The 27410-nt window shown below is 37.5% G+C and overlaps 1 protein-coding gene across 2 annotated transcripts in view; it reads left to right on the forward strand.

Annotated features, from left to right (window-relative positions):
- The window catches only part of CPNE8 (copine 8), a 178683-nt gene that overhangs the window by 11504 nt on the left and 139769 nt on the right, over nucleotides 1–27410 (forward strand). For both annotated transcript variants that reach the window (XM_037058176.1, XM_037058175.1), the window contains exons 2-3: nucleotides 12733–12773; nucleotides 16386–16432. In XM_037058176.1, the coding sequence (XP_036914071.1) occupies nucleotides 12733–12773; nucleotides 16386–16432 (88 nt within the window). The remainder of the gene's footprint in view (nucleotides 1–12732; nucleotides 12774–16385; nucleotides 16433–27410) is intronic.

Here is a 27410-nt window from a genome sequence, read left to right on the forward strand (position 1 = left end):
ACTTATGCATTTGTTTATGTCTGTACCCTTAAAAATATTAGTTTATATACACAGAGTATTAAAATGACTCACTTTCCGAGTGTAATTTCATAAAACGTGTTTTTACCTTAGTTTATAAACTAAGACATACTAAACTAGTTTATGTAAAGTTTTATTGGAATAAATGAAAAACAAATAAGTAATTGCAAATTAACTTTGTCTCCAAGCAGAGCAAAGAGTTTTAGAAGTGGACATTTAGGACTTTCTTATTACAGAGAGACAATTTGCCTATTTAATCTTTGGTGCGTGATATGCAAAAAGAAAGAAAGAGAAGAAATAGAGTTTGTATGTATGACTTCCTAAGTAATAGATCTACATAAATGAACACATCGTTAACTGAATGGAGATTTTTGTCTTGGGAAAGGTGTCTCTAATCAATTACCTGGTGAGCTGAGCTGATAAAATGCAGCAGGAAAGTGATGCTTCCACTTGCGAATAATCTGGTGTTGAGAGGAGCTGTTTGGTGGCCTCACCTCTTTAAGAAGCAGTGGGTATTTATCTGCTAACGCTTTCCTTCTGTATTTGCTTCACCAGTTTTAATTTTGTGCCACAAAGTGGTAAAACAAAATTTTAGAAAAGTTTAAATTCAATTAAAAAAAATGTGTCAAGAACGGGAAGAGAAAACAATGCTTTCTGTGCAAATAAAAAACAAAAAACGAAAACAAAACCTAGATCTGGTTTTTATGTGCAGAGGTAAAAAATGACCATGTTTATTGAAGTCACTGTCCGTAGCTCACATCATTTCTGACACTCGTCTGCTTATAAGAATTCATTGGTTTGCCTAAATAATTTCCTCAGTCCTTGCAACACAGCTGAAGTATCTAAGTGCTCAGTCTATTATGTTTAACCTAAAATGTTGTCCTGCCTGTTACATCAGATCTTTCCAGAGACACTGACCTCAATAGTGGATCTAACCATAAAATTAGAAAAAACAAAATTAAAAGGCCCCTTTGTTTCAGTGAGGACAATGGATGGATGAATTAGTTTAATACATGCTGTTGCTACTGTTTTATGAACATTTCTACCACAAAGAGAATATGATGTGATTTAAAAAATGAAATTATTAAAAATTTCATTTTAAGGGCACGGTCTAAACCAGCTATTCTAAATGAGGGTCACAACCAGCTATTCTAAATGAGGGTCATGACCATCGGAATCTCTTCAGAGGTTTTTCAAACTGCATATGGGCAGTCCTGAAATTCCAGTTTGCTTCCCTACCAGGGAATAAGTAAGTGGTCCCCATCTTTTTCTCTGTGCCCCCAATGCCCAACTAGACTTTCTGCCAGTTGAGTCTCACACCCTGACCTTCTCCCTCTTTAACTTCTACATTATCTTTTTAACTTTGCTGGTCGCTCTGCTTCTGCCTGGATCCAGGCCTGTCTGACTCACCAGAGACCACGGTGCAGGGCTGTTGTCCCTCAACCTTACATCTTGCTCTGGGCAGCCTTCTCCCTGCCATAAATCCTATGCGTGTTCAAAAAGGGAGAATACCATTATGCTTTTGCTCTCTTGTGAAAAACCCTTTAATTGCCCATGTGAATAAGTCTGACCTGGCTTTTCAAGCCCCATCTCTTTCTCTCTGCGTGGCACTCCCCATCTCTCCCCCACTGTTTTCTCGAAGCTCTCTCCTAAACACTAAGCCCTACAAGACTACTTCCATTTCTTGAGAGAATCGTGGTATTCACGCCGCGGTTCTTGTGGGGATAATTTTGCTTCATGTTGTTATCTTACTCGACGGCCCCTACTGATGGTTCAGGCATCACTCTCACTGTAAAACTTGGCCTGATTCTTCAGATAGAATGGACTATCCCTCCTTTTATGTGATTTGTAAAGAATTTATTAACATTTCCATATTTTGCTGCACATATTTGTTTACAAATCTGTCCCATTAATGGAATGTAACTAATCTAGGGCCAGAGCCCATGTGTTCATATCACAGTCTTAACATTGAATCTTTTTTCTGTCACTTAGTTGCTAAGTGTTTATTGAATGAGTATTTGAAAATATTAGGCAATTGTTAAATTACAAATCCCCATAGGACAGAAACTGCTTTGTTTCTGCTTTGTATCTATCTAATCCAAGGTTTTGCATATAGAAAGTGTTTAACAATTATTTATTCAATGTTTGTTTCTGCTTTGTATCTATCTAATCCAAGGTTTTGCATATAGAAAGTGTTTAACAATTATTTATTAAGTGTATAGTTGACAAAAGGAAAGTTGAACATCCAGAAATTTGAACATGCCTAGAAGACATAAATACAGGAAATAGTGTAATATTAATTGACTTGACAAAAATCAATTGTATAAAGGCAGGATGAGGGAGACATGACTGAACAATTAATTATCTACTCCTATTTCACTGTAATTTTTCAGGATTTGTAGAACTACATGTACAATGGGTTCATAGTAGCTACTGAGGGTTTTTTTTTGTTTGTTTTGTTTTGTTGGAACCTAGATGAGTATTTTTGAGTCAGGGACAAATTCCTGCTCTCATCATTTGTAACAAGGATAACAGATGCATACTAGAGGATTGTTTTCAGTCTCTCTATTTCAGCTGGTTGGTCATTTATGCTTACAAACAAATTTCCTTTCTAGATTAATTCCTTCTGTTTAAATTCTGTTGTTGAGTCTGCAAAGCTCAGATTGCTTTTATTTTTTATATATATATTTTTAAAGATTTTATTTATTTATTTTTAGAGGGGAAAGGAAGGAGAGAGAGAGAAATATCAATGTATGGTTGTCTCTGGTGTGTCCCCTGCCGGGAACTGGCCTGCAACCCAGGCATGTGCCCTGACTGGGAATCGAACCGCAACCGTGTGGTTCATAGGCCCGCGCTCAATCCACTGAGCTACACCAGCCAGGGCTGAGACTGCTTTTAAAGACATTTAAGTCATTCAGTGGTTAGTGATCCAAAGAAATTACAAACAATATTACTTAAAAATATGGAGGACAAAACCAAACCAAACCCTGCCAACCTAGCCTACCTTTATAGGTATATTGTTTTTCTCATTGGCATAGCCTGTGTACTGACTGATTAAATCTTACAGGGAGCTGGATGAAGACAATCCCGCTTATAGATAAAGATTAATATAGAAGCAATATATTTATTGTTCAACAGCTAATAGAGAAACAGAAAACCTAGTAATATGACCAACAAATTTTGGGCGTGGTGCTTGGAAAGTAGCAACATCTGAGTGGATGTTGAAGACAGTGTAGAGTTAGCTTTCAGCTTTTCCCTTTGGGGCAGACCTGTCAGAATCATCAGCACCTAGTTTTCGGACAGGTGATCGCCACCTACAAATATCATGCATTAACTGTGGGAGCAGTAATAAATCCTGACAGACTGCTAATCTGGCTAATTGTTTAAAATACGTGCAAGCTCATTGCGCCCCCCCCCCGCCCTGCCCCCGACCCATCCCCAGCCGTTAGCAAGTGACCTAGAAGTGGTTACTGCTTTTAGAGCAGGCAGGAGGAAGGATTGAGGAAAATGATGATACACAGCCTCAAGGGTTGTAACATGATTAGTGTAATGGTGTAATATATTAAGGAGCAGAGCACACATTTAGAGATGGACACATCTGGATTTAGACTGCTGCTTCATGTATTACCATCTATGAGAGTTCAGATAAAAAAGTTAATCTCTCTGTGCTTTGGTTTGTAAATGAAGATAGAAGTTCTTTCTCATGTAGTTGCTGTGGGGATTGTATGCTATGACGTCACGATAAAGTATTTAGAAAGTTCCTGTCACTTAGCAAGGAACTTATTTTTATGCAGGCATTCAACAGAAAGAGCTAAAAAGCAGTGGACCCACGTAATGAAGATAGTGCAGGCTCCCTAAAAGATAGTGTAATTGTTGCAAAAGGCCTACTTGCTCATTGTAAAAACACACAAAGAAACAAGCCAAGCAATATTGAAAAATAGAAAGGAGAACATTTAAGTCATCCCAAATTCAACCTGGTGGTAGATCATACCAACTAGATATCTCTCCACGTATTTAGTTTTATATTAAAAACACATATCATTTATATCCATATTTTGATAACCAGACAAGATGGACACTTTTTTTTCTTGAATATTCCAACTTCAGAAATTCATACTGGAACCCAGCTTCCTGTCTGCAAGCCTGGCATGTCTCCGGCCTGGGGGAGCAGAAACTCCAGTGCACCCCTCTGAGCAAATGACCTCAGCTGCCACCCCAGGAAATCCCTCCTGCTTTCTCTGCTGCATCCACAGGGCCCTCAGTTCATTGTTAAAATGTTGGAGTTGCGTGCCTCAGGGAGGTCACAGAAATGCCCCTTTGCTGCTCTATGGTCTTGTGGTCTGCTGTCCCTGGAGTCCTGCCCCTTGCCTCTTGGGGCTGGTGTCTGTATTTTCCAGTGCTTTGTGCTTCTGTTCTTGTTTACTTCTTCCCATAGGTCAGTTATGTTTCTGACTCTGGGCTCCATTAAACATGCAAATTTTCATCATAAATGTCTTTGATATTACCAGAATATTGTTGCATCTGCCTTAAGTTGCTGTTTCTAAAAGCACAGAGGGATGGAACTTGATTAAATTTGTAGAGCATGATCAATGACTCTTTTGAGTCCCTGTTGGCAGAATTTTATCCTTGACTTGCTTTCATGATGAGTAACATAGGATGCTGGAGAGAGGTTATAATTATAGAGAGCTGCATAGCCCTCACATACTTCAGCAACTGAAGACAACAGATAACTGCTGAAAAATATGAATTGGACAGGACAATTATGAACTGAGACTGAGAAAATTATTAACTATTATATTCATCATGCCTCCAATAACTTTACTGAATTATCTTACTAATGTTTAAAGATTTTATTTGCTAATTTTCTTATTTTTTTCTAGGTACAAAATTAAATCTTCAGGTATTAATTAAATTCTTCTCTTTACATTATATCATTTTTATTTTATATTTTATTCCCTAGAACTTCCAAAGTGGTGCTGAATGATGACATTATCTGCAATTCATTTCATTTTCTTCTCAAAATATAGTCAGTCAATATAGCAAATACAAAAATCGAAACTAAAAATTAATCACTGCACCATGACCATATATTCTTCTTGCGATTTTGGCCACTTTATTTAACTTCCCTGCATTTTATTATCTCATCTGGAAAATGTATTCTGATCATAATTGCTACTTGCTAGGATTATGGTGGAGGTTAAATGAAATGATTTTTTAGAATGCTGAGCTCAGTGGCCGGTACCTGGTCCAGTAAATGAATAGTAGCTACAGAGTCTGTGATGTTATTTCCTGTTGGCTATGGTAGGACACACAAAAAGAGAGTAATCAGTTCTACCTGCCCAGGGCACAGCAGTGGAGAGAGGGTGAAAGGGGTTCACATTTCCCAGAAGGAATGAGTTTGATGAGGAAATTTCAGCAGCAGAGCCTGTATGATACTCGGTGTGGATGGAGGTGCAGATGGAGATAAAGCTGGGGTCAGAATGTGGCAATTATGTTTAGTACTGTGTTAAGGAGCTTGGAGGGAGGTTGGAGGGAGGTGGGGAGCACTGGGGGGAGCAGGGCAGGGAATATAAAACAGAAAACTGTACTTGAATAAGAATTAAATTTAAAAAAGGAGTTTGGAGTTTCTGAAGGTAATGGGTTTTATACAAGGGAACCCTCTAGTTAGGTTTCACAGTAGAAAGCTTTTCTCTTGGAGGCATCTTGGTAAATGAACTGGGAGACAGGATGCAGGCAGGCCAATTAAGGGCTGTAAGGTCTGGGAAGTAGCTGGGACTTGGAATCAGAAGCTGAAGTAGGGGATGCTTTAAGGGGAAGGGAGAGAGGACAGGGAGGATGACTTGGTTCCCCCTTGGGAGACAGGTGGGTCAGACAGTGTTGCTGTATTAGTTTCCTGTGGTGGTTGCGACAAATCATTATGCATTTATTGGTGTAAAACAACAGAAATTTGTTCTCTGACAGTGCTGGAGACCTGAGATGAAGGTGTTGGGTGGGCCGCTCTCCCTCTGGAAACTCTGGTGGAGAATCCATCTGTTCTTTGTCTTCTGCAGTGTTGGTGGCTGCTGGTGTAGTTTGGCTTGTGGCGGGATTGCTTCAGTCTTCAAGGGCAGGACCTAGGATCTCATTCAGCCCTGTTCACATTGACTTTTTCTCTGTTTGTGTGAAATCTCCCTCTGTCTTCTTATAAGGGTATATATGACTGCATGTAGGGCCCACTAAAAACCAGTATAATATCATCTCTCATTTCAGGGTCTGTTATTTACTCATTTCTGCAAAGAAATCCCCTCCTCCCCCCAAAAGGTGATATTTATAGGTTCCAGGGATTAGGATCTGATATGTTAGGGGTGGGGGGCTTTATTCGGCCCTCCACAGTTGCCATGCCACCGAGACAGGAAACAGAGGAGCTACAACGTGGTGGAAAGATAGTGAGGTTAGTTTTGTACGTATGTGTTAGATTTTTAAGAAGACCAGACTCTGTTCTCAGTCTCTTTATTCTGCTCAATTTTGTTAACATAAATGTTACGTTTCTCTTCTTCAGCTGAAATCAGGGATGGGTCCTGCACCTTTTTTTTTTTTTTTTAATGTAACAATAGTTCAAACCAGTGGGTTCTGCTATTTACCCTAGTTCAGGAAAACCAGAGTTCTGACGTGTCAGATTTAAAAAAAAATCCTTGGTTTCCTTTGAAGTAATCTTCAAGAACATCAGTCATAGGCAAATACCTTAGGAGAAGAATCCTGAAAGTTTTAATTCTTAGTTACCTACCCTTCAAGCTTCTTTTAGTATCTAAACCAAATTCAACCCATGCAAAGGTTGAAACTGTTATTTTTATTGATGATTATTTTAGCTCAATAGTACTAATTAATAAGTACTTTAAATGACTAATTTCAGAAAAAAAGTGAGACTATTTTAAAATTTATTTTATTCTTAGTTTTTGTGGGGTAATATGTACTGTGTATGGTGAGGTTCTATTTGTATGCTTGGGTATGGGCTGAATTTTTGTTTATTTGCACAACTTCAAATCTGAAAGTCCTCTTCTTTTCTCAAGAGCCAGGTAATCTCAGATAGTTTCCAATGACTCCATCCTTCAGAATTACTTGGTATCATAGATTCTGGCTGACTTTGATTTTTCAGTAAGCTTCCCTTTCAAAGACTTTATTTCTTTCATTTTAAAACTTTACATTTCACCTGTGTACAATGTTTTCTCTTGCTGTATAAATTGTAGTCTCGGGAAAAATATTTTTCCTTAAATGTGTGTACTAAATTTCTAGAGATAATATTTATTTAATAAATAAAATATTGAATAAATGAGGGGATTAAATTTTGCATTCAAATCACATCCAGATTTGATCAATTTTCTTTTAGTTTGGTAAGAAATGTTTTTATTTTGTTGTCTTATTTTTGAAAAAATAACCCTGAAAATCACTGTGGATATGTGTTTTTAAAAATGTATATATGCACACAGACCTCTTCTACCCCTCCCCCCCCACCTTGCCCTGACAACTTCCAAATTCCAATCCATAAGACAATGTAATGGCCAAGGTAAGGGCCCTGGGCATGGTGGCCCAGTGACATGGAGCTTGTTTCCAATCCCAGTAAAGCAGTCACTCTCAAATATTTCCAGTTAACAGTCAATTAATATTCAACAAAGGGGGCAGTAACATAAAATGGAGTAAAAATAGCCTCTTCAACAAATGCTGTTGGGAGAACTGGACAGCTATGTGCAAAAAAATGAAACTTGAGCACCAACTTACACCATACACCAAAATAAATTCAAGGTGGATAAAAGACTTAAATATAAGCCGTGACACCATTAAAGTCCTGGAGGAGAACATTGGCAGGAAAATCTCACATATTTCACGCAGCAACATTTTTACTGATATGTTCCCTAGAGCAAGGAATATAAAGGAAAGAATAAACATGGGATCTCATCAAAATAAAAAGCTTCTGCGTGGCTAAAGAAAACAGTATTAAAATAAAAAGACAACCAACTGTATGGGAAAACATATTTGCCAATGATACCTCAGGCAAAGTTTTGATCTTCAAAATATACAAAGAACTCACATGACTTTACTCTAAGAAGGCAACTTAACCCAATTAAAAAATGGGAAAAGGACTTGAACAGATACTTCTCCAAGGAGGGCATACAGAGGATCCAGAGACACATGAAAAGATGCTCAATATCACTGGCTATCAAAGAGATGCAAGTTAAAACCACAATGAGATACTACCTTACACCGGTCAGAATGGCTATCATAAACAAAGCAACAAACAACAAATGTTGGAGGGGTTGTGGGGAAAAGGGGACTCTGGTCCACTTTGGTGGGATTGCAGCCTCGTACAACCATTATGGAAAACAGTATGGAATTTTCTCAGCAAACTAAAAATGGACCTGCCTTTTGACCCAGCAATTCCACTGTTGGAATTATGTCCTAAGAACCCTAAAACACCAATCCAAGAGAACCTATGCACCCCAATGTTCATAGCAGCACAATTTACAATAGTCAAGATCTGGAAGCAACCTAGATGCCCATCAGTAAATGAATGGATCCAAAAACTATGGTACATTTACACAATGGAATTCTATGCAGCAGAAAGAAAGGAGCTCCTACCCTTTGCAACAGCATGGATGGAACTGGAAAGCATTATGCTGAGTGAAATAAGCCAGGTGTTGAAAGACAAATACCATATGATCTCACCTTTAACAGGAAGCTAAACAACAAAACGAACAAGCAAGCAAAATTTAAAAAAAGACATTGAAATAAAGAGCAGGGGGACAGTGACCAGAGGGAAGAGGGGAGGGAATTTCGGGGGAAGTAGGGGAAGGATTTACAGGAACTAGTATAAAGGACACATGGACAACAACTAATGGGGGTGGAAATACGAGAGAGGTGGGGAGCACTGTGGGGGGGGGTGTGAGCTGGAATGGGAGTAAAAGACAGAAAAATGTACTTGAACAATCATTAAAAATAAATAAATAAATAAATATTTCCAGTTAATGGATAACTAACTTATCAGGGCAAAGGCCATGAATACCACCTTCCTCTTTCCACGATAAAACACATTGCCACATCCGAAGTGCAAAAGGCCGACACTTTTGCTTGAGTACTGAAACCACTCATTCGTGCATGCAGCAGGTGCTTGTGGAACCCTTGCTTATGTGCAAGCCTATGGTGTGCTAGGTTCCAGGTGACACTTGGTAAACACCTTGCAGGTCGTCAGTGGTCTCGAGACCACACTGAATGATGTGTAAATAGAAAGGCCCTCCTCATTTCCTAACTTTTGATTTAACCCATCATAATTTGGCTTACAGGCACAGAACAATTTTCAGGGAGGAGTATGTGGTGCGGAGATGTGGTTCTCTGTCCACATGTGGACAGTTTGTGCTGAGCAGTGCCTGTAAAGTGATAAAGCATTGGTCGGTTCTATTTAATAGGTCATGTTTTGGTTTCTGTGGAAAATTAAATAGAAAAATTAAATAGCACTATTCCACCAGGTGTAGCAGTAGGCCCCTGTATATATTGTCTAAGCTCCGTTGGCCACACCTAGCGGTGTTTTTTTAGAACTCACTTCATACCTTCAGTTTGAGGACTTATTCCATAAAACAAGTATATTGTAGATTTTGTTAAGTTAGCACTTTAGAAGGTCACAAATGATATGATTACCTTTAACCTGAAACTATCAGGTTTAAGACTCATAATATATACCAAGTATATTTTGTTTTCCAAATTGCATCTGTGTTAGGATAATTATATTTACTTTTCTTTTAAAGCATTTTTTAAATCTTCAATATTTATCACACTAAGAAAGAACAGTATTTATTAGATTTCATTTACTAAATAGGAAAGAGTTAGAAGTACATCCAACTCACAGATCACATTTACCTTTAATATATCATGTTATTGTGCTCATTTTACATAAGAATTAGGGGTTTTAATTTTCCACTAATAAAGTATCATTGCATATACATATAACAGAAAAGGAAACTTGAGCTAGATACCTGTTTAGATTATATTAATTTTGTAGACATGCCTATAAATTATTATTTTTTAATACTAGAATATTGAAATACGAGTTAACCATTGTACCTAATTTCTTTTATTTGGTTGTAGCTGAATCAATTTGAGTTTGTTTTTAGGTTATCATTCCTTCTTCCTGTAATAAACTGTTATTTTATACAGTATACCCAATATGGCTATTTAGTTATTCTGTGAGTTTGTCTTCCTAGTAAAATTTATGTTTCTTGAAATAAGAAACCATGTCTTTAATATTTATTTTATCTTCACAAGTGCTTAGTTAGATCTCAAGCCTAGAATATTTGCTTGAAAAATACTTGCAGAATTGCCCTGAAGTTTAAAGAGAATTGCTACTTTCCAGGTGGGGAAGGCAAAACTTGAGATCTTATTTTAAGGACTAACTGACTGCTCAGTATGGGTCTTGGAATACCAAATGAGAATAAAACTAGAATCATCAAGAAAACTGTACTATTCATGGTTGGCCACTTAGCACAGTTCTGTGCCAATAATTACAGGAGAAACTATTTTAAAATCAAAAGGTGACTTAAGCATAAAATCAGAGGGGCAGGGTTATTGGATGAGCTAGCTGGCTATTGCTTTGAAGGGAGGATGGGTTGATGCGTCAGCCTCTGTCTTGAGGCACTAACATGGATGAGTGTTGAAGAGAAACTTGGGTACCAGGGAAATCTTTCTCCTGGGTGATCCTGGAAAGTTGTTACTAAATTCTTGCTTATGCACTTCTATTTCAGGCTTCAGACTAGACATTAGATAACATTTAAATAACATCTTATTACCTTCGTATGACCAAAGTACAAATGAAATTTATCATCAGACAGCAATGGGAAAGTTAAATGGTAAATTTCAAGGACTAAATTAAGAAAAGTTGGTGGAGTTTTATTTCTCATGTAAAAGATCTAAGATTCTTTGTTTCTTTGTTTTTGATTTTACTATCAACCTTACTTGTCATGAATCTTAAAGGCTAGAAGAAACAATGTTATCAGTAAAGTCTGTGATTAAGAATATTTACCTTTGTGTTGATAGAAATTCATTATTTTATACTTGTGGTTAAAATAAAAAATTTTTAAATATGTGTATAAGATGACTTTTGAGTTCCAACCACATTTCATTTTTTCCCACTGTCATCTCTCCTTGATATTTATGAAATGCGTAGGAAAGTTGGAAGACATTTTTTAAGGACACTTAATTAGCAAAAGCTGTAGACACCGGGAGGGCTGGAGAGTTTCTTCGTAAGTGGAGAACTAGTTTTTGTAAATATATGTCACAGTAATTTCTCAGATGAAAATGTTCTAACTTACCATCTACCAACCGTCGCTGCAGTCATGGTATCTGCTTATGGGACAGGAAGGGTGTTTTAGTTTGATTTCTGACCAGTGTCTTTGAATCTGATTTAATTCCAAATATAAATGTGTCTGACATGATTTGCCCTCTTTCGAGAATATTTCAAGAATAATCTCATTATTTTGGCATGGGCTGCCTTGTCCTGTTGACTTTTTTTCCCTACGTATTCTTAGAGTACAGGGATTTAATGGAAGTGGTAATTTTGAGAGTCCGAAGTAAGACAAGGTAATCAGATTGATGTGAAAACAGAGGGCCTTTCAAATGCCAAGGGCAGTGCAGATAAAGGCGCATACGTAGTAGTCTTGGTAGAGGAATAAGACAGTTTAAAGGTGGGGTTCTTGTAAGTATAAAATATAGAAATATAACTTAGCTATTATAAATTATTACCAATTAATGGAGGATGAACATAGGGCACAAATTTAACTTTTAGAAGCTTAAGTACAAGTTTTCCAGAAAAGGTTATAGCTCCCAATAATCACTATTTAGAATAAATTAGTTTTAGATAAGTACTTTTATAATGATCACCTTATTAATCAAAGGATAATGAACTTGACTTTTTTATTACTCAGGGTTATTATGAACATGAAGTATAGGACTACATGCTATCACACAGTTAAAGAGTATAGTCCAATACCAGAAATCTAGACCTTTCCATTTTCTGATTTTCCATTTTTACTCCATGGTAGAGGTGGAAATATCTGTAAAAAAGAGTAAGTAGGGGCTAAAATGGCCTTGTCTACCTCTTTCATCTCTTCCTCTACTGGGAAGAATTTTCAAGCAAGATCTGTACGTTCACCTTAAATTCCCACACCATATAGCAAACATAAAACTCACTAGGGTTGATGTCACGCAAATGTTCATAGATGGTGCTTCGCTGTTGCCTTCTAATTGAGTGGACTCATGTACTCCTGTGGTGTGAATCCCAAACAATTTTGCATTAGTAACAACTCACAATTCAATTAAGGAAACATTTTTGAGCATCTATGTACTTGTTAATGAAGGAATCAAAGGAAACCTGAAACAGTTAATTCTGTCCAGGCAGTTTTTGATCTCAGCATTTTGAAAGTCTTGTTGTCTGCTAACTGCAGTGCAAGGCTGAAAAAATAGCCACCTCTAGCTTCCCAAATTCCAGTGATGATTGTTGAATAAATACAGGCAGATCTGTGGTGAGTTTTTATTTGGCTCTGTGTGGGTATGTGTGTATGTGTACATATATGTATGTATACATAGTATACAGTATACTATGTATACTGTATACAGTATATACACATTTGTACACATATACTTTATATAAATATTTTGGCCTTATATTCATCTAACATGTTTTGTTTTATTCAACAGAAATCTTCTCGACAGAGACACATTTTCTAAATCTGATCCAAGTAAGTATCTGTTTACTTGCTTTTGAAAGCCCACTTACTTAACTTTCTGGTTTTGCAAAAATTGTATTAAACTTATAGTTATTGTTTAAATGTTTGTTTTAAAGCCTAAAAAGAAAGAAGGGGAATGGTCTCAAGTGCCGCATGCCTGAAGAGCAGGTTGCTTAGCATTTTGAGAATGTGGTGAAAGTGCAGATGACCCCAGGGTAGGACAGCTCACCTTTGAAATTGCAGCCTCACAGTATGGCCATATGGTACAAATTACATTTGAAAAACAATTGTAATGGGCCATGATTTTAAGTGATTTCGTCATAGAGAAATGCTTTTCCTTTTTTTTTTTTGTAAATGAAAGCCGTATATAAAGCATATACGACTAAATGAAGTATATAACATGTTCTTTTATGAGTTGAATTTTTGGCTAATTAGAGATTTTGAAAATTAGAGATAACTTCTAAAATAATAAAGATAGTTTGAATTAGAAAATAGCAGAATTAATGTATAAATCTGTCAGTGTTTAACAAATCTTGTAGCATTTAAAAGCTGATAACCGACAGCTCTTCATCTCTACAAATAGGTGAAAAAAATGTGGTTTAATTACAAGGGAAAGGTTTTGTCAGATGTTAAAATTCTTGAGGCAGTCATTAGGAAATGACATTATAATTTGTGGGCATTAAAATTTCCTGTGGCTCATTTGGCAAGTGGATGGGGCTCTTTTAATTCCTAAATCTTTACCCCAAACCCTTCATCTCCCATTCGCATCTTTCCTTTATGGTTGACAGGATTTCCTACCTGTGTACAAATATAGGTATACCTTGAAGATATTGTGGTTTCAGTTTCAGACCACCCCAATAAAACCAATATTGCAATAAGACGTGTCTTGTGGATTTTTGGGTTTCCGAATGCATATAAAAGGCATGTTCACACAGTATTGTAATCTATGAAGTATGCAATAAGCTTATGTCTAAAAAATGTACACACCTTAATTAAAAAATACTATTGCTAATGCATGCTAGTCATCATCTGAGCCTTCAGTGAGTAGTAACTTTTTTGTTGGTGCAGGGTCTTGCCTTCAAGTTGGTGGCTGCTGACTGATCAAGGTGTTGGTTGCTAAAGGTTGGGGTGGCCGTGGAATTTCTTAAAATACGACAATAATGAAATTTGCCCATCAATTGACTCTTCTTTTCATGAACAATGCCTCTGTAGCATGCAGTGCCCTTTGATAGCATTTACCTATGGTAGAACTTCTTTCAAACTGGAGTCAGTTCTTTCTAACCCTGCTTCTGCTTTATAACTAAATTTATGTAATGTTCCAAATCCTTTGTCATTTTACCAGTTTTCATAGCACCTTCACTAGGGGTAGATTCCATCTCAGGAAACCACTTTCTTTTCTCATCCATAAGAGGCGACTCCTCATCTGTTAAAATTTCAGGATGAGATTGTAGCAATCCAGTCACATCCTCAGGCTCCACTGCTAATTCTAGTTCTCTTGCTCCTTCCACCACATCTGCAGTTACTTTCTCCACTGCAGTGACGAACTCCTCACAGCACATCCATGAAGATTGGAGTCAGCTTCTTCCAAACTCCTGGTAGTGTTGATATTTTGACTTTGTCTCATGAATCACAAATGACCTTGATGGAACCTAGAATGGCAGGTCTTTTTCAGAAGGATTTCAATTTCCTTTGCTCAGATCCACCAGAGGAATCACTATCTACGGCAGCCTTACAGAATCTATTTCTTAAATAATAAGACCTAAAAATCAAAATTATTCCTCTGTCCATGGGCTGCAGAATGAACGTTGTGTTGGCAGGCATGGAAACAACATCAATCTCATGTGCATTTCCAGCACAGCTCTTAGGGGACCAGATGCCATTGTCAATAAACAGTGATATTGGGAAAGGAATCATTTTTTTTTGAGAAATAGGTTTTAACAGTGGGTTTAAAATATTCAGCAAATCATATTGTAAACAGATGTGCTGTCATCTGGGCTTTGTTTTTCCATTTGTAGAGCACAGGCAGGGTAGATTTAACGTGACTCTGAAGGGCCCTAGGATTTTGGAAATGGTGAGTGAGCATTGGCTTCAACTTAAAATCACCAGCAGTTTTAGCCCCTAACAGGAGAGCTAGCCTGTCCTTGAAAGCTTCCAAGACAGGCAGTGACTTCCACTCTCTAGTTGCAAAAGTTCTAGATGGCATCTTCTTCCAAAATAAGGCTGTTTGGCCTACATTGACAATCTGTTGTTTAGTGTCAACATCTTCATTGATTATCGTAGGTAGATCTCCCAGATATCCCACTTCAGCTTCTAAATCAGCGCTTGCTGCTTCACCTTGAACTTCCATGTTATGGATTTGGCTTCTCTCCTTAAACCTCATGAACCCACTACTGCGAGCTTCAGCCTCTTCTTCAGCTTCCACACCTCTCTCAGCCTTTCAGGAACTGAAAAGAGTTAGGAACTTGCTCTAGAATAGGCTTTAGCTTAAAGGAATGTTGTGGCTGGTTTGATCTGTCCAGACCACTAAAACTTTGTATTAGCAATAAAAGGCTGTTTTGCTTACTTATATCGTTTGTATATTTATTGGAATAACACTTTTAATTTCCTTTGAGAACTTTCTTCTGCATTTACAACTTGGCTGACTGGCACAAGAGGCTTAGTTTTTGGCCAGTCTTAGCCTTGGACATGCCTTCATGACTAAGCTTAATAATTTCTAGCTTTTGATTTAAAGTGAGAGATGTACATGTGTCCCTCTCACTTAGGGGCCACTGTATGGTTATTAATTGGCCTGATTTCAATATTGTTGTGTCTCAGGGAAGATGGAGGCCCGAGGAGAGGGAGAAAGACTAGAAAATGGTCAGTGGAGCCGTCAGAACATGCACATTTATCTTATAAATGTTAAGTTCATCATCTTAACATTGATGGTGTTAAGTTCATCATCTTCTGTTGGCACCCCCAAAATAACTGCAATAGTACTGCCAAAGATCACAGCTCACCAAAATAAATCTAATAATAATGAAAATGTTTGAAATATTGAGAGAATCACAGAAATGTCACACAGAGACATGGGGGAGCAAATGCTGTTGGAGAAATGGTGCCCATAGACTGAACATCCGGTTGTCACAAACCTTTTATTTGTAAAAAACACAATATCTGCAGAGTACAATAAAATGGGCTATGACTGCATCAAGGGTGAGAGTTGAAAAAATTTAATACAGTATATTATCTACTCTGGGTTGTCCTTTCTATAATGGCTTTGAACATAGTAGATATTTAGGAAAAACTGCTGACTTATGCCTAGTAACACATTGAAATATATCCAACTGTTAAACTATGGTTTTAAAATTTATCTACATCTGTAGTTTAATGTAGAAGACATTAGTGAATTATTGTTACTGTTTTATGAACCAAGCTTTTTATATAATTAAGTTCTAGAAATGTGACAGTTTTTTGTTTGTTTCTTTATAAAAATTTCAGTCATTTACTGATTTACTAGCAATTTCTTGCAAGAGTAGGGCTGGGAATTAGGAATTAATTTCGATGTTTTGGACAATTGAAAAATAAATTATTAGATTCATCTGATGTTTATAAATGACATTCATATATATTTTTCATCTTTTGTAGTTTGTGTCTTATATGTACAAGGAGTTGGAAATAAAGAATGGAGAGAGGTAAGAATTAAACAATTTTTAAAAATGACTGTGATGGAAGATATGGTATGAGTTACAATTTGATGAAAGAGATTCTTTTTTGTTTTTTGTTATAAGCTTTTCTGAACCCAAAGATTGAATTTCTTCTTTATTTTGTGAAAGCAACCTTTGTGTTTTATTTTTAATAATCCTGAATATTTGGCTGATTTATGACTTTCCTGTGGAATATTCTAGCCCTGAAACTTGTATTTTCCTTAGTCCAAAGTAAATTGAATGTGTTGCAGTTCTTGTATAACCGAAGTCTGTGGACTTAGTCTCACTTTTAGAGGTCAGCTGCAGATTTTCATAAACTATCACTTTAAAGGGCTTGAAGTATGTGTGTGATATCAACATCACCTGCTTTTTGCCATTTAATCACCTATTATTTGAAAATAAAGTAGAAACTCAGTTTCCTAATGCAATAGTGCTTTTGTAGAGCCAAAGCAAGGAGGCAGGATTTCTATTTCAGTTAATTCATTTTCTGGTGTATGTCAAACAGAAGCATGAATGCTAGAGGGGCGAGGAACAGATTTTAATAAAAGGCCTCTCCATCTGCTTATAGTTGCTGGTTACCTCAGGAATTCAGTGCATTGCTTTAATGAGGTTACAATTTCTGGTGCACTATCATCCCTAGTGAGGTTCATGCTATTTATTGCCACAGATTGCTTTGCAGCCAGCCGTTTTGTAGTATCAGTGTGCCTCCATCATGAGATCCAGGGTAAGAATAGATCATTGTAATTTATTCTGGAAGCCGAAAGGATAAACCGATTCAAAAAGTGCTTCTGCTGATAATGGGTGGGATGCTGAGACCACTTTCTGTTATCTAATTGCTTTTGCACATTTCCATGTTGTTATTCCATGTTTATGTGACACTCCACGTATCCAAGTGTGAATCCACCAGGCCTGCTTATTCTCCACTCCAAAGGTAGCTGATGACATCACCAAGCCAAAAGAGCAAACTGAAATTTTTTACAGCCATCCTTGATTTTCTTTCCCATGCCTTCCTCATTTAGCCAGTTATCCAGTGTTATGAATTCTTTTTCATAAAAAGTATCTCAGATAAGCCACCTCCTCTATTCAGACCTGTGTTGTCTTTTGTCTTCCTGTGAGCCTATGTCTCCCTCTCTTGTTCCTCTAATTATTTCCTTGACTATTTTCCAAAAAAAAAAATATGCTTTCTTTTGTTTTTCACTCTACAGTTCCCTTTCTCAAAGGTCTGGGACAATGCAGTGGATCTGCTGAATGACCACAGGTCAGACTAGATAAGGCTGAGCATTTACCAGCCGTGTTTAGAAAATAACATTACTTGAGGGACCTGTTAAGGCACTGAGATAAGAATCCATAGGTCCAGGAATAGGCATCTTGACCCATGCAGCTCCTTAATGATGAAGCTTTCCTGTTGCCTAAGCAATGAATGCAAATTTCTTACTTAATTTACAAAGTCTTTTGTAATAATAATAATGGCTAATGTTCTAAGATCTTTACACACACACACACATTCAATTTGCACAACAACCGTAAGAGGTAGATATTATTGTAACCCTTATTTTACCCATGAGGAAACTGAAGCTTAAGTGACCTGACAAAAGCTACCCAATTGTAAGAACCAGAGTAGAGATCTCTACCCGGGTCAGCTGGCTCCAGAGGCTCTGCTATTAGACCACTATGCTTTGCAGAACCCATCTCTGACCCCAACCCTTACTTTTTGGTTTTATTAATGGAAAGACATTCGATACATTGATCTTTCGGGCTCTATACCAGTTTTTACAAACTTGACTCTAAAGGAAAGACAGTAGGAGAGAGGGACCTACTATTTAAGAAAAATGGCATACTTTAAAAAACAGAAAACAATAATTTACATGTTTATTTTTTTCTTTGAAGGGATAGAAATTATTAGTAAGAGGAAATAATACTCAGAGGGAGTGTGAAAACAAAGCAGAAGTTGAGAAGTGGATGAGCAATAGGACCTAGAATTATATAGAGTGGGTAGAAGCAGATGGGGAGTATAGGGAGATACCGGTTAAGAGGCAATCTCAATAGACAGAATTTCAAAAGAATTAAAAATGTTAAGACTTAATGAATGATCTAGAAAAATAGAAAGGATGTGCCAGATATAAGAGACAAGCACTTCATAGCTAAAATCCCTTGCATGTAACAGCTTATTGAACAGGTCGGGGCAGACCCAAGGGGGCAGAATAGGTGGAAGCTGTCCCAACCTCCTCCCAGGACCAAACTGGATTTACAAATAAATTAAAGAAAAACCATTCTGAATAACCAACTGAACACTAGCTGCAAAAAAGCTAAGGACATATGGAAGAAACCACTTCACCACAATGAGAATCCCACTTACCCTGGACTTTGGCAGAGGGAGGGCAGAGTGGACTAGAGATTCTGTGAGGAAGGTCAGGGATTGGTGACTCTGGGAAGAGATCTGAATGAACAGCCATCAGGGTCCCAGTGCTGAGCCATTCCCCATAGTGCAGAAACCATCTTTCTCAGAAAGAGCACTCCCCTCTATGTGGCGTCAGCCTGAGGGGAAGCAATAGCCCCACCTGCCGGAATCCCTCTTGCCCCACCCTGGAGTTTAAGCCGGGCTGATGAATACAGCTGGAGGCTATTTCAATCATTAAGCGTAATAGGACAGGAGTATCCCTGGGAGCTCTGAAACCTTAGCCGACCCTCCCGCAAGCCTGGTGTTGGTAAAGCCTGGCCTGGGTGCATAGCCTGGATCTTTCTGCACATAACCAGGCCCAGCCGAGGGAGCTACAAGCTGCAGATTGCTGATAACTACAAACAGGTTGTCCAGAGCCAGACACAGGCAGTGTCTGACATAAGTCTACACCAGAATCTTTGCAGATCTACCTAATATAATTATATAAACAAATACAAAGAAGCAGCCCAAATGGGAAGACAAAGAAATAGGCCCCAAATTAAAAAACAAGAGAATACACCAGAAGAAGAACTAAATTTCCATAAAAAAAACACCAGTCAAAAATAAAGAATGCAATATCTGAAATAAATAATACACTGTAAAAAATAAACAGTAGATTAGATGAAGCAGAGGTTCGTATCAGTGATTTGGAAGGCAAGGTACAAAAAAACACCCAAGCAGAACAGTAAAAAGAAAAAATATAATTTAAAAACATGAGGAGAGCTTAAAAATCCTTTGGGTCAATATGAAGCACAACAGTATGTGCATCATGGGAACACCAGAAGAAGAGAGTGAGCAAGGGATCGAGAACCTATTTGAGGAAATAATGACCCCAAACTTCCCTAATCTGGTGAAGGAAATAGACATACAAATCCAGGCATCACAGAGAGTCCCAAACAAGATGCACCCAAAGAGGTCCACACTGAGACACATCGTAATTAAAATGAACACGCTGGTTAAAGGACAAGGGGTGAAAAAAATGAAATATACTATGTATATTATTAAATTGCCCCAAACCATTTTAGAAAGACGGTTTCCGTATTTTGAGAGCCAGTGTGATATACTGACTAAGGGAGTGCACTTGACTTCTCAGAGTCTCCGTTTCCCGTTCTGTCACGTGGGGAATGGTGATAATGGTTCTAAGTCATGTGGTGGTTGTGAGGATGAAATGTGAACCACTGATAAGGATTATGTGTCTGGCACCCAGGAAGAACTATATGATTAGGATACACTGGGGCTCTAAGGGATCAAAAAACTTTTATAAGCATAACAAAACTAGTAGGTGACAGTTATGTAAATTCCTGGGCCATAAAATTCTGTGAAATTCATTGCTGAAGCCAAGCAGTTGAAAATGACCTACGGGATTTAGTTGGCCTCAAACCTAATATGAAGCTGTGCTGTTACACAGCTGCTAAAAAGCTAATGCAATCTGAGGATTCATTGATGGATGTGCAGTGCTTACATCGAGGAAGATAATGCTATTATACTGAGCTCTGTGGAACTGTCATTTTTGTAGGTCAGAAATGGTTGCGTTGGTAATTTCATGTGATTCAACCGAACACTATTGTACTTTGCCTCGGTGGGAGCAAATGTAGACTGTTATTTTTCAGTTCTATATTTGAGACCTTTGAAATGCCAAGTGTGTATTTAAGGAGGGCTGTCATCTTGAAGAACAGTGTGGAAGCCGTGCCATTTCAATGGAGTCATGTTTAACCTGGAAAATGCACACTGTGGATAGACATAATTGTCCTCAAATTCTTGAAGTATTTCCACTCAGAAATTGGGGTAGACTTACTTGACACTGAAACAACAAAAAAAGGGAAACAAAAAATTTGGCCCAAAGGATCAAGGGACAAAGAGGCATCACGAGGTCCATTGTGAGGAAGACATTTCTGATATTTGGAGCATCACGTAGCAGAATGGGTTTTTTAGAACCGGATCCCGGGACTCCTGTGGTCATCCTGTATTCACACAGGTGTTAGACTGGTTCATCAGGGAACGAGTTGCACTTGAGTAGCTGCAATTTCCTTGTGAATCTGTGATTTTATGGTGGTACAGAGTCAAAAAGAGTTTTCTGCTCATTGTATCAGTTCACTCAAGTACCTTTTAAGTATTGAACATTACTTTATAATATAATAGCAAAACCAGGATAGTAATGTGGGGGAGAAAGAAACTTGCCTCTGGCTTCTAGGTGCCTTCAGTTGGTCTAAGAATCAAATAGACATGAAGCAGATTAATACAACACAATGTCCATATTTAGTTACATATGTATTCGTGGGAATCCCATATACATGAGAGAGTTGTTTAGAGACAGGAAGGGCAAATGAAGTGTATGTGATGTTTGGAGCTAAGGGTGAGGCTCCTTGGGGCTTCAGAGAGGAGGGAGGGCATTCCAGGCTGATAAGAAGCACGCATGTTCAGTAATTAAAGTTTTTTTCTGCCCTATAGGCAGGTCATAGAAAGTTATTTTTGGTGCTCATTCCTGTAATGGGCAGGGGCCTATATTGAAATTCTTTAAGGGGATGGTAAGTTTCTCATAAGCCTGTGTGGCCTCAGTTGCCTTCAGCTCAAAGTAATTCACGTGCCTGAGTGCCTTACCTTGTGGAAGTCAGGTTTGAACTCCCTCAGTGATTACTCTCAGGATATTTGGCATCAAACAAGTAAAACAGTATCATAGATGATTAATAATTTTAAGTTCATCTCCCTATTTATCAATTTAACCTATATTTATCGGGTGACTAGCATGTAGCTGTGGTGGTGGCTAAAATTTTAGAATAGACAATATTTCTCCTTAAGGAGCTGAAAAATTTTCCAGGACCTTCATTGTGTTTATACAATCAAGGTAAAGATTTAGGTATGGACACCAGGTCAGTAATGTGGTGGTGGTGTTGGTGTTTGAATTTAGATGTATTCTTCAAAATTATGTAGTGAGTAAACACATGATTTAATGTTCTGGGATGAATGACTTTTAGATTGTAAGGAAGCATAAAAAATAAGAAGCAGTTAAAATATGTTGAAATAATTGCTCCAAATAAAGTGATAGAAAAATTATTTAAATTTATTCTATAGATAAAATCTTCAATTTAAAAATTAAGTCTGACACTATTAGAATTACCTGCATATCTTCCAAAATTCTATCTAATAATGGTTGCGAATTATTAAAAGTTCTCAAAGTAATGAGATCTTTTAAAACTAAAATTATATTTTAGAGCATAATAATTTTAGAGCTAGAAATGATACTTAAGTGCCATGAATTATGAAATTATGAAAACCTTTTAGTGGCAAGTGGAAATAGCAAAGTAACATCCCCAAGGATGTGCACTTGACTTTGCAAGGTTCTGAAAATACTGCAATTAACTACTTTGAGTTAGATTTTGCTTATCCATTGGTAATCTATTTTGTGAATTATTTTTAAACGTTTAAAATTTCCTAAGCTAGTTTGTGATGATGGAGCAAGCTGGAGTTGTTTATAAGCCACAACGACTGTAGTTTGGAGGCCAATCTATTGCTGCTGATTTATTATGCTTTGCCACTGTCTCTGCTCCTGGGCCACTCCATTGGCATTGAGTTGCTTTAACATTTATGCATCTTCATACTGAATAGTCTATGTACAATAGATAAACACACACGTATTCAGAAAGCATGAGAAGATTCTTCATGGCTCAGCTCAAACGTTAACTTTATCTGCTAGTCTTTCCCAGCCTTCACAACTTAGAACTTCCTTCTCGCACCTTTGAAATTCCATAACTTCTCTGTATTTCTTCTGGTCCTTGCTACCTTCTGTTTTATATCATTCAACAGACATCAAGGACTTCTTTGTGCACTTGTTTTCTTGTATGCCTTAGCTTCACTTCTTAACTCAGTGCTCCTTAAAGGTCAAGCTCCCACACTACAGCCTTTAGGATAGGGCTTTATTTTTAGAAGGCGCTCCGTTAATATTTGTTGAAGGGATAAATTTGAGGATACCCTCAGACATGGACACACATTTTTCATGCTATCAGAATTTATGAGTTGGAAGAATGCCTTCAGGTCATTTGGTACAAAGGGCACATTTCTCATGTGAGGACATTTATGTGGTATGCTAATAAGTTCTGAGAACCTAATAATGCTCGTTGTGCTGCCTTTTGCCTTGAAGAACATATTTGGGAATTTGAATTACAGCACCTGTTGAGACATGCTATTTATGTCTTACAGCTTAGGGGGTATTCATTTCATATCCTCCTTTTTGTTCCGTGGAAATGTTAGAGTGAAACATCTCTAGTTATTGATACAGGGAAAAGGAAGCTCCCCACAGTCTTCAGGCAACACCGTTGCCAAACCGCTGAGGGTCCTGCAGGGCTACTGACACTGTCTTCACTGTTGCAGATCCAGTGAGTATTTTTGTTTGGTTGGGTTTGCTTTCCTCCTTTTTAAAAAAATGATTTTAATTATAATACACTGTGGGGGCGACTTTTCCTGCCAGTCCCCCACCCCCGCCCCGTCCACCACAGATGAAAGTAAACAAGACATGATCTGCTTGGTGAGAAGTGGCCAATCTCCCAAAAGGGGAGGGCCTCGAGCCCCTTCCTCCAGGGGCTTTTATTGGGTTGTAATACACAGGAATACAGGGCAGCAAGGATCAAGCAATAGGTAACATTTCAAAGAAATCTGAGGGCTTAGTCTGAGTCAGTGTCCCTCAGGAAGGGGGTTTTGCAGAAACTGTTAGGGTTCCCTGCTCAGACCCTTACCATATGAATGAAAGCACTTTTAGCAGAGCAGATTTCACAGGTTTTTCAGGAATTCTTTGTGATGCCAGATTTTTCTTCTGAATCAGTTCTGGCAAGGCAAGGAGCTGCACCCGTCCCCAAAAGGTATTCAAGCTTGACGGATTAGAGCCAGGAAATGCTTCTCCCAGAGAACATGGGGACTTGGGCTATGACACATAGCCGGGGGGGGGGGTCTATTGCTCGCTCTTTGTTGCAGCCCCCTAAGTCTTTCCATGATGGCTTCCCAAGTGATCATGTTGGGCTTAGGTTGCCCCTCTTCTCAGGCGACTTAACCTGTCAACAACGTAGTCCATGCTTTGGGGGCAGGGAGGAAAGTGAGGCAGCATTTGCTATCAGAGACAAGCTTTGTCTCCTGTGGCTCGAATTCTGGAGGTCACCTGCTCATCCTTAGCCACTGGAGGTAGAGTTACAATTCCTGAAACCAGGCAGAACGGTCCACAGCAATACACTGCTGTGTATTTGCTCTGTATAGATTTTGTTTCTGTAGTGGATGTTTGAAGGATTCTTACTATACGTATTATGGTTTCTCCACTGTGACTGATTGAGGGGGTTGTAACAGAGGTCATCTGATGCTCACTTATGAGAACAGTTGTTCAGCGTGTGGACAGAAGAACTATGTAAAAGCTATATATTCTATAGAATGTTAATCAGTCATAAGGCATTACTATGTTAGCAAAAATATGTTGTGTGTCTCTAAGAAAAATACTGTGTACACTTATTTGGATTTCTAATGTCAGTCATACGAATTTTAGAAAGAGAACTGCAGATTGGTCTTGAAATTGTTTTGTTTAGAAAAAGACATAAAATGGTTTCACAAATATCCCTGACCACAAATAATTAGAAGCTGTGGCTTAGTAGAGGATTCATGGGCATGGACAGTGGGTGGGGATTGACTGTGGGAGTGGGGGGTGGGGTAGAGGTGAGCAATAGGGAAAAGGGGGGGACCACTATAACTGAACAATGATAAATTTAAAAAAATAATAAGAACAAAAAAGTAAAAAGAAGCTGTGGGTTAAAGTATGTTGCCCATAGTTTATAAAGTTAAGTTGAAGGCTATTGGCTGTATCAATATGCTGAGATTTCCTGGCTTTGCTTTTCTCTCTTTTCACTTTTTAAAAAATTTAATTTATTGGGGTGACATTGGTTAATGGGACCATGTAGGCTTTACATGTACATTTCTATGATACACGATCTGTATGTTGTATTGTCTCTTCTCCATTTTTATGTGAACCATCTCTTTTCTTTATCACTAGTTGGTCCAAGCAAAAATTGTATAACACTAATTAACTTCCCTTCTCTCCAGCACTGGGCCCATTGACTCTTTGCTGCCTTTGCATCCTGCAATAATACTGAACAATAGTTTTTGTATTTTACCTACCGTTTGTGCTTCTCAGCAGGAGTGTTGGTCTGTTAAAAGTAACTCCATTAGGGCTGGAGGCAGAAGTTCTCATGTATGATAATAATTGCTGAAAATTGAATAGGATAAATTAGAGATAACTCGAGGCTTTGGTTGATTATATATTTGTCCACAGTGAGTTGACTTTCGCTTCTAGGGAGATAGCTAAACTATGAAAAATTCACCTTATTTCAGTTAAAGTTTTGACTGACTCAAAGCTGAGCTTCATTCCTCTGGAGAAATGCTTTTGTTGTTGTTGTTAATGTGGTCTTTCTTTTTTTTTAATTGTTGTTCAATTACAGATGTCCCAGTTTCCCCCCTGTTGCTCTCCCCTCCCCTGTGCACCCTCCTCCCTCAGTCAGTCCTCTCCCTGTTGCCCATTACCATGGGTTCTTTATACATGGTCTTTGACTAGACCCTTGCCCTTCTTTTCCCATTATCTCTTTGCCCCCTCCCCTCTGGTCACTGTCAGTTTGTTCCTTATTTCCATGTCTTTGGTTCTATTTTGTTGTTTGTTTGTTTTGTTTATTAGGTTCCTCTTATAGGTAGATCATATGGTATTTGTCTTTTGCCACCTGGCTTATTTCACTTAGCACAATGCTCTCCAGGTCCATCCATGCTGTCATGAAGGGTAGGAGTTCCTTCTTTCTTTCTGTTGTGTAGTATTCCATTATGGAAATGTACCACAGTTTTTTGACCCGCTCATTTACTAATGGGCACTTAGGCTGTTTCTAGTGCTTGGCTATTGTAAATAACCATCACCATTTGTTGAAGGGGCTATTTTTTACTCTATGTTCCTGACCTTTTTGTTAAATACTGACCATAGGGAATTTTCTGACTGATTTATTCTTACTTTCTGATATAGCCTTTTGGTGTCCCATCGTAAAGCCTTTGTTGCCTAATTTTTTAAATACCACCTTTAAAAAATTAAGTATATTGGCAAGTGGAAAGAAATTTACCCCCTTATTAGATTTTTTGACCCTTCATTGTCCTCCTTGGTTAGAGGAGACTGTGGTGAACTCTGCTCAGTGTGGCTGCTCTCTTTTAGATGCAGGAACCTACAGGGCACCCTTTTCTCCAGGTATTGTTTCCACAACTTACAATTTTGTATTAGCTCTCTGCACCTCCAAAAATTATTTCACCTCCAAAAAATTATTTCAGAACTTTACTAGTTCTGAGAAGAAGGGTTGGTCTGAAACAACCTAATTTACCATCAACAGAAATAAAAGTTTGATGTGACCACTTCTGAATGGAAATAATTTCAGACTTAGCTTTGCAGTGTATCTATTTTCTTGTAAAATTATCAACAATAAAAAATTAAACTAAATAAAACTCATGAAAATTAGCACTGAGAGTTTAAGAATGTCAGTCTGCCTTATGAAATAATTTCAGGATGGGGAGAAAGTATGTTTCAAAACCTTAAAAAAGGCAGTTATAGAATTGAATAATATTTGAAAACTCTAGGAATTATTAATTTGGACAATTTTTAAGAAATTTATTAAAACCTACTCTTAAGTATCTTAAATACATTATTATCTACTTTTTAATGAATGACAGTCGACAACATTTACCATCCATTTGTGTGAAAACTGCTTTTAAATATTCAAAATCATCAGAATTGGTATGAATACGTTTCATAGAATACATTTCAATAGAAAGAAAGAAATATTTATTTATTCTAAATAAAATAACAATTTAAAATAATTCAGTAATCTAATTTAAACAATTTAATTTAAAATAAATAAAATAATCTGTCCAACTTATCTAAAAATATTTTGTCTTAAATAAATTAAAAACTAACTAATCTGGGATAAAATCAACCCATAATCCCCAGTACATACCACGTGGGTAAGTTGAGACCACTTTATAATTTTTCCTTTTCAGATGGTAAAACATGTTACTAATCTTAGTGTTAATAGCAATTACAGACACTGTGAAAAGCAATTGCTTAAAATATTATTTCTAGAGTATGATTTAATATTAAAATGTTCTAAATAAGGTTTTAAGAATTTATAATCTAATTTTTAAAATTGATGGAGCTTAGTTCTTTCTATATTGTATGTGTGACAATTATAGTGACATCATCAAAGTGTGCTTTTTTTAGGGTCAATAATTTAGGTTCATTTCTGAAAGTAGAAGATTCCAAAAAGCAAAAGAAAGTCCCATATGTGAGCTATTCTGTCTTAACCAAGAATATTGGAAGGAAGTCACTTCTTGTTTTCTCTCCCTCTGTGTGTGTGTACATATAGATCCATTTCCGTAGCTACATCCCATTGATCTATAGTGTAACATCCAGATAAAGCCTTCAGGTTTTATATTCTTGTCTTCTTATAACTGAGTTTACGATGATTAACTTGTAAAAAGAAA

Source organism: Sturnira hondurensis, unplaced genomic scaffold (assembly GCF_014824575.4).
Source record: "Sturnira hondurensis isolate 20B ecotype Veracruz unplaced genomic scaffold, ASM1482457v3 Scaffold0009935, whole genome shotgun sequence".
Lineage (NCBI taxonomy): Eukaryota > Metazoa > Chordata > Mammalia > Chiroptera > Phyllostomidae > Sturnira > Sturnira hondurensis.